The sequence below is a fragment of the Dromiciops gliroides genome, chromosome 4, assembly GCF_019393635.1.
Source record: "Dromiciops gliroides isolate mDroGli1 chromosome 4, mDroGli1.pri, whole genome shotgun sequence".
NCBI classification, from domain to species: Eukaryota; Metazoa; Chordata; class Mammalia; order Microbiotheria; family Microbiotheriidae; genus Dromiciops; species Dromiciops gliroides.
The window spans coordinates 488,015,945-488,028,790 of record NC_057864.1 but is presented as its reverse complement, the minus strand read 5'-3'; the positions used below and the strand labels follow the sequence as shown (position 1 = coordinate 488,028,790).

The following is a 12,846-nucleotide window of genomic DNA, read 5'->3' as shown; positions in this document are numbered from 1 at the left end:
TTACTAGCTGTGCGACCCTGGGCAAGTCGCTTAACCCCAATTGCCTCACTAAAAAAAAAAAAAAAACTAAATTAAATCTCAGACAATAATGAAATGGAACAAAGACACAGACAATGCCTTCCCCCTACCATTTATGTCCATGGTTATTCGAATGTCATCTTCCCCATAAGAATGTTCCTCTTTCAGGGGAGGGGCAGTAATCTTGCCTGTCTTTGTACCCCAAGAGCCCATCACAGTGCCTGGCACATAAAGAACTGCTTTTTGACTGACGGACAATCCCACCACCGCATCCCATTTGATCAACCCCATGAATGAGCAGACTGAACCTTTACCAATATGGCGCGCCTTACCCAAGCAGACATGGCAAGTCAGCACTGTCTTCAAGAATTCGTTGAGGTTCCTTCCAGCAGGGAGAACCAGAGCATGGCCCACAGCTGTGTTGTTGATCTGGGTCAGATAAAAGGAACAGTTTTGAAAGGTGTAAGCAAATAAATTCAGTGTGAATTTGCATACACACACACATATATATGCATGTATGTATATGTATATACCCGCAGATACATATATGTGTCCATATATAAAATGCAGCATGAATTGTGTCTCAAGTAGATTGAAACATTCCTTCCCCTTCCTCTCTACTCCAAGTCTGAAGTAACATTTTCCTCAAATGTAAGAACTGAATTTACAGACTCTGCCCCAGAGCCATTTTATAATAATGATAATCATTTCTATAGTACTTATTATGTGCCAAGCATCATGCTAAGCACTTTACAATTATTATCTCATTTGATTCTCACAACAACCCTGTAAGGTAGATATGTTTATTATCCCCATTTTATAGACAATGAAACTGAGGCAGACTGAGGTTGTGACTTGCCCAGGGTCACACAGCTACTAAATCTCTGAAGTCAAAATTGAATCCAGGCTTTCCTGACTCCAGGCCCAGGGAACTACCCACTGCCCTACCCAGCTGCCCCTGTGACCCAACAGTCTTGCCTGAAACCATAACACTCTAACCCATCATTCCTTATGCACTAATCAGTGGTTACAAACGGCTCTGGGTGGTTACAAGCCAAGTGACAGACAGAAAGAATCAGACAGAGATGCTCCCTGCTCCTCTACCTCCCAAATGATGCAAGTTGAAGGTTAAGCCTTCAGCTAAGACTTCTCTGGGTCAGAAAGCTCCAGGGAAGCTCTCACAGGAGAAACTAATGAGCCCCAGGCCAGGTGAGAGGGAAGAGGGTATCTCTGGCCCTTTCCAAGCTGTACAATCACAGACCATGCCCCAGTGCCTGTAACATTCCCCCTGCGCCTTTCCATAGGACATCAGACTTGGAGTCATGAAGACCTGAGTTCAAAGACTACCTCAAAAAGTTACTAGCTGCGTGACCCTGGGAAAATCACTTAATTTCTCTGGGCCTCAGTTTCCTCGTCTGCAAAATGGGGCAGAGGGTGAGACTTGATGAACTCTAAAGTCCCTTCCAGCTCTAATTCTTATGAAAAGCCTCAGCTTTTTACAAGGCTCCAACCAGAGGCTACCTGCTCTGTGAAGACACACACTAGCTGTGAGACTTTGTACTGTACAGGGACAAATGTTGCCAGCACTCTCTGAAGTTCAAGTCCCTGTTACCCAGCCCTAGGTCTGGCTCTGGTGGATAAAACACCAGGGAGCATCACCCCAACCCTAATAAAATGCAAGCTGCTGGAGGACAGGGACTGCTTTGTTTTTTCTCTGTATCTCGGTGCCCCCCACCCACCGAGTAGGCAATTACTGAAAGTCCACTGGACTAAATGGAATTCAGCTCCCAAAACCATACAGTTGGAAAGTACCTTGGGAGTAATCTAGTGAAACCCTGTCAGTTTCAAATGAGAAAATTAAGGTTCACAGAGGGTAGGGGAAGGGACATAGATAAGAAAGTATATAATTATATACATAGTAATAGCAAGAAGGCGAGGAGGAAGAGGCCAGCAGGTACTCTCAGAGGAAGGCAGCAGCAGCAGCTGGAGCTCTGAGAAAGCCTCTTGCAGATGACATCTGAGCTAGGGTCCAAGCACTAGGAAACATAACAAAAGGCTGTATGGATGGGTAAATATGATGCCAGCCCTCCAAACCATCCATTTTCCTCCAGCTCTGGGCGTCTGATGAACCAAGGCAGGAAACAGTGTCCCCTCATTGGGGATTGTTTAGACAAACGTTAGAAATCGTTCCTCATGCCTTGAGAGGCGCCGTGATAGGGGGGGGGGGGCTTGGGGGCAAGAAGCCAAGTCATCGAACCTCTCCGTGCCCCAGACCCCTCTCTAAAGTTCTAGGTTGCAGGGCTCGGGACAGCCTGTGTGGGAGGAGGGAGTTTCCTCACTGACGACAACACAATCTGAATCCCCAGTGAGGAGGTCTGGCTCTTAGGTCATCTTGCCTACCTAACGTATTGTAAGCCGTGTGGGAAACAAAAGGCAGAAGGAGAGGTGTGCTTTGGCTGTCTTCTCCACCAGAGCCAGGACTGAGAAACAGGGCTTTCCCAGAGCTCCCTGACATTTAGAGGGTGCTGACACCATCTGCCCTTGTGTGGCAGAAGCCATTGCACTTAGTGCTGGCTTGCCAAGAAGAAGCTGCCCTATGTGTGCTTTCCCATAGCTTTGACCCATCTGAAGCCTACCTCATCCCAGGTCTCAGAGTGCCTAGGGCCTCTGCCTGAGTAGGGCGATGTCACCGGGACTCTGTCTGCCCTACCACGACTGAGTTTGTCTTTAAAGGTGACTTGTGGGCTCCCTTCCAGCTCTAATCCTATGGTTGCTGAAGACTTGCCTCATTCTGGTCTGCTCTGTGGCCCTCACTAGCCAACCACCGCTCCCGTCCATGGGGACAGCATTCCTGACATGCAGTGACCAAAGGCAGGCAGATGATGTGACCCTCCCTGCCCCACCCACGGCACAGACCTGCAGGGCATTAATGAGGGTCCGATCTTCCCTGCTGGTCAAGAACAAGGGTGTGATTCCTGCATCAGCCAGCTTGAGCACAGCCTCGTTGAGCTGCGGGGAGGATCGGACGAGGCCGTTGCTGAAGAAGACAGCCACCTTCCTCATGAGGAAGCCGCTGCGAGCCCTCTTGAATGTGTTCCTGGCCACGAAGGACATGGCGGTCTCCAAGCTGCGTTCCTTGGACGTCAAGGGCACCTGGAGGTTCCTGATGCGCTCCAGCAGCAGGGACTTCCTCTTGGAGTCGGGGAAGCGGATCTCCGTAGTCACTTCATTGTTGTAGGTCACCACCGCCACCCGGGCGCCTCGGGGACAGTTGCTTTCTGCTATGGTCAAGTCACTCACAATCCTTAGGAGGACATCCCTCATCCGGCTGAAAGTATCCTGACTGACCCCCTGTGAGGTGTCTAAAGCGAAGGCGAGCTCTGTTGGGAAAACTGGGCATTCCAGGGGCCCTGCAAAAAAGAGGCAAATTTTTGAAAAGCAAATAATTAATTCCTTTCCTGATAGAAACATAGAAGCGTAATGAGAGATTCCATCTCTGTGGAACTGAGAAGTTTACAAAACTCGTTTCTTAAAGCAAGCTTGGAAAGTTGGGAGGGGAAGAACAAGTCACCCCATTTTACAGATAAGGAAACTGATACTCAGGGAGGTCAGGCAGACTGCCCAGCATTGAAAAGCTAGCAAATATCAGAGCCAGGATCTGAAACTCGGGCTCCCCACTCCACTGCTGGGTGAGAACGATGACCCACGGAGAAAGACTCACCGTAACAGCAAGCTGAAAAGGAAAAGAGAAGCAGTTAGATCAACATCTCTCAAACCCCAGTTTCCTAATTGTTGTAAGGTAACTCAAGGGGGGTGGGGGGGTGAGGACTTACGGCATTTGTCTTTGATGCTCTGAATCAGGGAGCATTGCTGTAAAAGAAAAAAATACAGATTGTAATATGCATGAGCTGGGAACACCTTGATGAACAATATTCTAAATTTTAATGAATGTTTAGCTTACATCAACTGATTCTCCTCGGTTGCCTTTATGACCCTATAAAAGGAAAAGAAGAAAAGATTGGAAATTATGGACTATTTTCCTGTATCATTACTGAAGAAGTTTAGCAAAGAAATGTCTAATTTTTCACTCCCCTATTCACATTTTTAGCCTTTGGTATCCAGAAAAGTATTACATTGAAGAAATAAATTAAATGATCCAGTTATCTTCTTAACACAAGTCTTTCACATTATTTTTGATCCATCCCTGTGATTTGGTGAGAGACCTCCTCTAACAAAGCAGACTAATGCCTCCTCTGGAACTTAGTCTTAGAAAGATGCTTGGAACCTTACCAGGGTGAGGGACTTGCCCAGGTCACACAGCTAATGAGTAAAAGAGCTGGGGTTTATCTTCAAGTGTTCTTGCCACTATACTGTACTGCCTCCCTCTCTGTTTCTCTCTCTGTGTGTCTCTGTGTGTGTCTCTGTCTCTCTGACTCTCTGTGTCTTTCTGTGTGTCTCTCTCTGTATCCCTCTGTTTCTGTGTGTCTCTCTGCCTCTCTTTCTGTCTGTCTCTGCCTCTCTGCCTCTCTGCCTCTCTGTCTCTCTGCCTGCCTCTCTGTCTCTGTCTCTGTCTCTGTCTCTGTCTCTCTCTGTCTCTCTGTCTCTCTGTCTCTCTGTCTCTCTCTCTCTCTCTGTCTCTCTCTCTCTCTCTCTCCAGCCTCTTCATTTTGCAGATGGGGAAAATGAAGCCCAGAGACAGACTGACTTGATCAAAGTCACACAGGCAATAAAAAGCAGAACCAAGAGTCCGGCTTGGGTCCTGTGGTTCCAATCTAAGGCTCCTTCCAATTCACCAGACTTACCTCCCACAAAAGAACCCTGGAAAACCTGGAAACCCTGGAAAAAGAACCCACAAAAGCAAGACTGGAAAACTGTCTGGAGCCCTAAGAGATCATTGCAACCTTCTTAGCTGCCCTTTCAGCAGGTGACAGTCTAAACCATCTATTCTATTCCCTCAGATCTCCAGGAATAGATACTGTGGAATCCCCCACTTCCCTCATCATGTGGTTTTACTGAAGATGATAAAGAAGTTTGTCAAGGACAGCCCTTTGACTGGCACCCTTGGTGAGAGGTTGGCAATTGGATGAGGTTCCAGGAAAATAGACGATGGGCAATTAAAGAGAGAAGAGGAAACCCAGGAGGAGTAGGGTGTGCCAGGGATCTGACAAAGGCAAGAACATCCAGGAAGACAGTATATCCAAAGGAGAATGAGGCCTGGGGGGATGGGTGAAGAGGCCACCATATTTAATAACTAGGAAATCATTAGTGATCTTGAGAGCAGGGCTTCAGTCAAGGTGTGGCAAGGAAGGGATAGAGGAGGTCAAGAGTAAGCAGAAACATCAAGTGTAGAGTTTTTCAGGAACTTCATCAGGGAAAGACAGAGAAGAGATGGGAGGGCAGCTGGAAATGGTAGACAATCACAAGAAGATTTTTAATAGCAATTCATTCAATAGATTTGGGGGGGACTTTTAGAATGGAAATATGGGAAAGAGGCAGTGGAGAGTGAGAGAATGAGTGACTACTAGACCATTATAATGCACGTTTGGTAAATGAATGAATGAATGAATGACTTCTGAACCAATCATTGGGGAAGAAGGTGAAAGTTATGGGGTCAAGGGCTCCAGTAAAAGATGAATAAAATGCAGAGGCCACAGTCCTGAGTTCAAAGTTCAGTCCTTCTCCTTATTACCTGTTTGAATACAGGCAAATCACAATAAAATAATCATCTCTGCCCCCTCAAATGGCGCCTTGATGTTTCCAAAGCACTTTGTATCTATTACATCCTTGGGCCTCTCTGAACCTCAGGCTCCTCATTTGCAAAGAGAAGAGGCTGGGTTAGATGACTTCTCTAAATTTCACAATAAAAACACATTCGGGGCAGCTAGGTAGCACAGTGGATAGAGCACCTGGATTCAAGAGGACCTGAGTTCAAATCTGGCCTCAGACACTTAACAATTACTAGCTATGTGACCCTGGGCAAGTCACTTAACCCCAATTGCCTTACACCAAAAAATAATAATAATAAAAAAAAATTTTAAAAACACACATTCAAATCTTTTCATTCGTAGCAACATACCAAGCCTTCCATTGAGGCAGATGGAAATGACACATGAGATTGATTTTATCCCTTTCCTACTGCAACACTCAAGAAGTCCCATGCGAAGGAAGGAACTGGACACCGAGTGATTCTCAGTGACTACTACTAGTGAATGAAAAGGTGGCTAGTTCAGCAGGTCTCAGGAGTACTTACAGATGGTCCTGGATATCCTGGGTCTCCCTTCTGTCCAACTGCTCCAGGAGGTCCTGAATTTCCCTGGAAAGCAGCAAAGCAAATGTATAAGGTCCATGTACTTGGGACAGAGTTCCGAAACCCATGGAGAGCCTAAGACTCCTTGGACTAATCTAGGATTTGCCCAGGGTTGGGCTCAAAGGAATGGCTCTGTATGTCTCTGGCACTGAACTCAGTAGAGAGTACATGGCTCAGTGATCTGGCCAAGCACCTTCCTCCCTGCTGCCATAAATATACATCTGGACCAGGCTCCAAAGATGGACACAGAGCTGGGTTCAGAAATCAATGATACTTTCAATGATCTCAAGCCATCCTGCTGTCAATAAAGCTCATGGATTTTTTTTGTTTTGTCTGGACTGAACAGAATTATTCTCCTAGGGATGTCATATAGCTAATTAACCATTATAAGGTAAACTCTTTGAAGGCAGTCTTTATATCCCAGGAAGAGTAACCACTTAATAAATGTTTGTTGATTGGTTGATTGATTGATTAACTGAAAATCAAAGATCCACCACAATTTTAGAAGAACAAAAGTCTAGATGGTCCAAAGAGCAATGGGGGAAAATGAATGTGGGGGAGTCAGTAGATTTTGTGAGATCTGTGGTCTTAGAGTGAATCTGTCCTCTGATTCAACCACCAGAAAAAAAAGGTTTACATATGACAGATAACTGGATTAAGGTTATAACATAGGATATTTGTTGAGTGTAGACAACCAATCCATTTTTTTTAAATCCACCTTTCTTCTCAATAGTTTGGTTCAGCAATCTACACTAATGGAATTTTTAAACCCAGAAGCCTAAAAATAAGTTTTTGTTAATGACCTCTGACTTTGAGCTATCTCACAGTCTGAGCTGCTGCAAGGGTCAAGTCAACCCAAGGAAATAGAGCAAAAATTTTACCTCCAGCAAGATCCATCATGAACTCATTAGTCAAGTGGAGAAGTTGCATCGGTTGATGAGCAAGGAAAGCATAACATTATGGGTTCCCAATGTGCCCAGAAACACCCTGGAAACACTCAACAGATGTCTGGTGATGGGATAATCTGCTGACTAATGCACTGGACCAGTTGGGGCAACTCCAACTTTGAGAACTTTTAACAGCTCTATGCTTCCAACTATTGTGTCTCCAAATCTAGGGAGGGCTCTCTAGTACTATGCCTTAATAAAAGTCATGTAGCAGAAGAGGGAATTACCTGCTTTTTTTCAGAATGTAAGGGAAGGGTAAAAAATCTTGATAAGGAGGTATTTTTGTTTTCCATTCTTCTTCCATGTCTAGAGAGGGAGAGTGTGAGAGGCCAACATGGTACACTGGAGTTGAGATGTATTCATAGGAGCCTAGGCTCACAGAGGTGGAGCCAGAAGAGGCCTCAGAGGCCACCTAGTTCAACCTCCTCATTTTACAGATGAGGAAACTGAGGTCTGGAGAGACTAAGTGAAGCCTGTCGCCATGTCAACCAACGTAGACAAAGGAATTCATTGGCTTCGTAGATGATACTGGAGCCTGACTTACCCTGCGGCCTCTGCTTCCTTTAGGCCCTGGTCCTCCATCCATGCCTCGATCACCAGGAGCACCCTGGGAAAAAGGAAGAGGAATAGGCAACTTCAGCTTTGGAGTAAGAAGGTCTATGTTGAGGTCAGAGAGGCCAGATAGGTCCTCGATGACTCGATCACCTTGCCTACTGAGTTCAGTCTTCCAGCTATGTTGGGCGTCTATGTTATTTACACTGGGTACACCACATAGAATCCTAGACTAGGAACAGACCCATTGGTTGAGTACAGTCTCCCACTTCATGCAAAAATCTCTGACCAAAGTTAGTGTGGTCCCTATCTGAACACGACTTCCAGTGACAGGGAACTCACTCCCTCACAAGTTGGCCAGTTTGGGTTGTTCATAGCTCTAATCGTTGGAAAGTTCTTTGCCCTGGGGGCAAGAACCTCCTCCATGGGACAGCCTTCTTGAAACTAGAAGACTTCTATCAGGTCTCCCTGAGTGCTTCTTCAGGCTAAATATACACAAGTTTCCTCAACCGATCATCTTATGATATGGTTTCTAAGCCCCTTCAGCATCCCAGTTATCTTCCTGGGGGTCTCCCATCCTAACAAATGATCCCCTTAAAACGGAGCTTCCAAAACTGGATACAGTCATCTAGAGCAGGGCAGAACAGGGCACAGAACAGTGAGACGCTCCCCTCCTTCACTATGGACACTGCCTCTCAGGACAACCAAAGGCCACATTAGCTTTTGGCGACTGCCATATCACAATGCTAAGCCATGGCGAGTCTGCAGCTCAATAAATCCTCAACTTTCCCTCACATGTAACTGCTGCCTCCCCATGTCTCCCCCATCTTGTACTTGTAAAGCTGGTTGCTTGAACCCAACTGTAAAACTTCACATTTATTGCTCTCATCTCCCTTGTAGAGTTGTGGAGAAACAGATTTAGAGCAGTTGATGTATAGAATGATTTATGTGATGATTTACACGGTATAATATGATTTGCCATATTAATATATTACTAGGAAGGAATCTATCTACCTTTGGTCCTGGATATCCAGGGAATCCACGTTCTCCCTAAGAAACAAAACAAAGACAAGAAAGGACTCAGTCAAGATTTTGCTCCAATTTAAATGTGTGTAAACTCATATTTATTTCTATAAAGTCTGTCTATGTAAAAAGAAAAGAAGACTGTGGCTTTGTATAGCTCTATTTAATGAATATTATTTGTGGAACATTCACATTGTTGTTTTATTAATAAATGTAAACATTCTAGGTATTTATTAATTATAAACATAAAAAGAATCATGTAACAGGTTTAGGGATAAGATGACTAGTGTTCCCTTAATAATAACTTCTTACATCCCTATGGCGTTTTACCATCTACAACTTGCATTCACATCCATTCTCTTGTTCATAATGAATGTGATGTGCATAGATTCACATAAGCAGTTTTGCTGCCACCTTAGCCATGGAATAGGTTGGGGCCACTTTGTGAAACTTTAATAAATGTTCAATCACTCTTCATGTGGGAAGCACCTACTTTTTTGCCTTTCTGTCCTTCAAGACCTATGCCATCTCGCCCATCATCACCCTGGGAAGAAAAAAGACAACATTACCATCAGTTGGGTATATAGTAGGGCATTCCTGGTATTTAAGGAAGTGGGGTGGGGTGTGGTTAAACACTGCCCAAGTAATCCTGTCATGCTTAAACAGACATACCATTATCCCAGAAAAGGCCATTTTAACCAAAAATTCTTAAGATCAATAATTTCAAATGGATCCCCAAAGAAACAGACAAAGCCTGGATTGGAATTCATCTCTATTCTTCCCTCAGGATACAATGTCTGCTCAGGAAAGACCTTCTAGAGGCTAAGACCCATCTTTGTCCTTATGAGTCATGGCTCCAGAAGAAAATCGTGAAAGGTTTCGGGAACTGAGTTCATTCTCAGACTTACCATCTCTCCCCGAGGTCCACGTGGTCCATTCCCTCCCCTTGGACCAGGCTCTCCAGGCTCACCCTAGGAAAAGAGATGATTTTAGAGAGTCACTCCTGCTTCAAATTGTGCATAAAAGTCCTCTTTGATCCTAAGTGAGTGGTGTTGATTTGGGTCAGAATGGATTAGACTGAGTTGAGTTAGGCTGAGTTGAAATAAGTTGGGTTGGGTTAGAATGGACCGAAGTGAATTCAATTGAACTGAACTGAACTGGATTTCGGTAGAAGCTTGGGATTGCATCTCTAAAGCCAGTTAGGGAAAGCCATTTGGGACTTTTTTGTTTGTTGGTTGGTTTCCCTGATCTGGTCATTTAAGAAACCAGAACACCTTGGTGAGGACTTCTGAAAGTCATCCAGGAAAGCTAGCCAATCTTTCCCTAACCCTGCTGGTAACAGAGCAAAGGAAAAAGAAGAGAGAAAGAATCTCTCATAGCATCTGTCTGTGGAAATGCTAGAGATGGAGAAATAACAATGGCAGCTCATATGCCCATAATTGGGCTTTTACATTTGCTGAGCATTTTCTTCATCACATCCTTTTGAGGTGGGCAAGCCAATTAGCCACCTTCTGCCTCAGTTTCCTCATCTGTAAAACTCAAACAGTTGGACTCAATGACCTCCCATATCCCTTCAAGCTCTAAAGCTATGGTCTTTTGAGTTAGACAACAAGAATTCAATCAAGGATCACTGTTGTTGTTCAGTCATGTCCAACTCTTTGTGAACCTGTAGATGCCAATACTGTCCAGGGGAGTTTTCTTGGCAAAGATACTGGAGTGGTTTGCCCTTTCCTTCTCCAGTGGATTAAGGAAAACGGTGGCTAAATGACTTGCCTAGAGCCATACAGTCAGTAGGTATCTGAGGTCATATTTGAACTCAGATCTTCCTGATGCCAGGTCCAGTGCTCTATCCACTGAGCCACCTAGCTGACCACATAGGATCATAGCTCATGGGTCTGGATTCTGAAGGGACTGACCGATCCATGCATTTTCCAGGTATGCAGAACAAGAGTTAATAACATCATAGATTCCAAAATAGAAGGAACCTTGGAGATCAGAGGATGCCAGCTCTAGATCTGAGAGGTACCTTGGAGGCCATGTAGTCCAACCCTGTCATTTCACAGATGAAGAGAGATGGAGTGATCTACCCAAGGTCACAGAGCTACTAAGAGGCAGAGCTGGGGCACAAAACCAGCTTGTCTGTGTCTCCAAGATGGGTTCTTTCTATGGCACCTTCTAACTCCATTTTACAGATGAGAAAAGTGAGACAGAACTTGATTGATCATTGTTCTGAAAGGCAAAAGGGAAGCCACCAGTGCACTCTGTGCTGCTGTGAGCAGCTCGGGAGTCAGAAAGAATGACAGATAAGGGTCTTCTAAGGCTGAGTCTTCATCTAGGAGTCAGTCCACCTTAAAGGGACTTGGGTCTCCTAGGACATACCTTGGCTCCCAGGGGACCAGGTCGGCCTCGATCTCCAGAAACTCCAGGGGTGCCACCACCTCCCTAGAGGAAGAAGAGCCAGCATTGTGCAGATTAGTCCAAGGGTTACGATAGGTGTCCACACAAATTCCCAAATCTATCCCACTTGTTCTCAGCCTTCAAAGCCCAAATGTAATTCTACCTCCTTGATGAGGCTTTACTCATCCCTGCCCAGCTCTGGTTCCCTGCACGTGGCAGGTATTTGTGAGCGAGTGAAGCCATCTCTGCCCCTTCCACATCCTCTCCTGCTTTCTTTGTGCCACTGGCATGGCCCGTGACACATCCTGCACAACTTCCACCCCACTCCATCCTCTGCTCCTTGTGGGCAGGGATTGATCATTATGTGCAGCTGTTAAGCACCCCCTAAATGTAGCATACAATGTCCAGGCACCTCTGAGAGATATGCAAAATTTAATTAAGGCACTGCCCCTGTCTAGGTGGGGTGGGTTTAAAGATGTGAAATGGCCTCACACTGAGACTCCAGACTGGAAGCCATCTGCCTTTGCTTGTTTGGGGGAAGCTCTCCTAAGCTAATACTTTTTCAGCAGGCTTCTATAATTGGTGTTTCAGTACTGGACTGGGACCTCAGAGGGCATCTAGCCCACCCCACCCTCAATTTTCCATGTGGGGAAACTGAGGCCTGAGGAGGTAAAGTGACTTGCCCAAGGTCATACAGGTAATAAGTTTCAGAGGCTGGATTTGAACCCAGGTCTTCTGACTCCAGTGCTCTTTCCACTACACCATACTGCTACTTTCATGTCTGGTTTTACCTCCAAATTGTTTTCTATTCCATTCATATATTTATTCAGAATTTGTCAGCTGGGGTGGGGGCAGGGGGGGGGAGGGAGGTGTGTATCAGATTCCTGGAGCAACAACAACAAAAAAAATTTGAGATGGGGCTTCAACATTGGCCACCATAAATGGAAGGCTGGGTGCTCATCTGCTGCCTTTATAGCCTCCCTCTCCCCACTCAACTCCCAGGGAAGGGAGAGGAGTAAAACAGGAGAGAAGAGAAAGGGAAGGGGGGAAGAGAATGAAGAGAGAGGGCAAAGGAGAAGGGGAGGGGAGGGGAAGGGAGGAGGGGAGAGAAGGAAGGGGAGGGGAGGGAAGGAAGGGGAAGGGAGAAGGGGAGGGGAAGAAGGGTAGGGGAGTGGAGATGGGGAGGGGAGGGAAGGGGAGGGGAGGGGAGGGGAGATGGAGAGGGGAGGAGGGAAGGGGAGGGGAGGGAAGGGGAGGGGACAGGAGGGGAGGGGAAGACATATTTACCCTTGGTCCAGGAATGCCTTGTTCACCCATTAAGCCTGGGGGTCCAGTTGGGCCAGATGGACCCTGTGGACAGAGGAGATCAACATAAGTATGGTGAGCAGGGTGAGCCTCTAAGAAAGATCCTGGGGGATGGGGGTATGTGTGAGTAGTTCCAAAACAGTGAAGGCAATGCTAGCTTGTGGTCCAGATCAGCCTCAAGGTGTACAAAGCCCTTTAGTCACAAGTATCAGTGAGATGAGATGGGCGAGCATTATTTCCCCAGTTTTACAAATTAGGGAATTGAGGCTCAGAGGGGGAGATCACTTGCTTAGGTCA

At 45.9% G+C, this 12,846-nt stretch overlaps 1 protein-coding gene across 1 annotated transcript in view; it reads right to left on the bottom strand.

Moving 5' to 3' along the window:
* Nucleotides 1-12,846, bottom strand: part of COL6A3 (collagen type VI alpha 3 chain) — a 98,093-nt gene that overhangs the window by 20,490 nt on the left and 64,757 nt on the right. Inside the window, exons 26-37 of the mRNA XM_043964533.1 lie at nt 12,532-12,594; nt 11,227-11,289; nt 9,756-9,818; nt 9,341-9,391; nt 8,839-8,874; nt 7,817-7,879; nt 6,269-6,331; nt 3,980-4,012; nt 3,852-3,888; nt 3,740-3,751; nt 2,935-3,428; nt 351-447 (exon numbers count right to left, since the gene is read on the bottom strand). Of these exons, the coding sequence (XP_043820468.1) occupies nt 351-447; nt 2,935-3,428; nt 3,740-3,751; nt 3,852-3,888; nt 3,980-4,012; nt 6,269-6,331; nt 7,817-7,879; nt 8,839-8,874; nt 9,341-9,391; nt 9,756-9,818; nt 11,227-11,289; nt 12,532-12,594 (1,075 nt within the window). The remainder of the gene's footprint in view (nt 1-350; nt 448-2,934; nt 3,429-3,739; nt 3,752-3,851; nt 3,889-3,979; nt 4,013-6,268; nt 6,332-7,816; nt 7,880-8,838; nt 8,875-9,340; nt 9,392-9,755; nt 9,819-11,226; nt 11,290-12,531; nt 12,595-12,846) is intronic.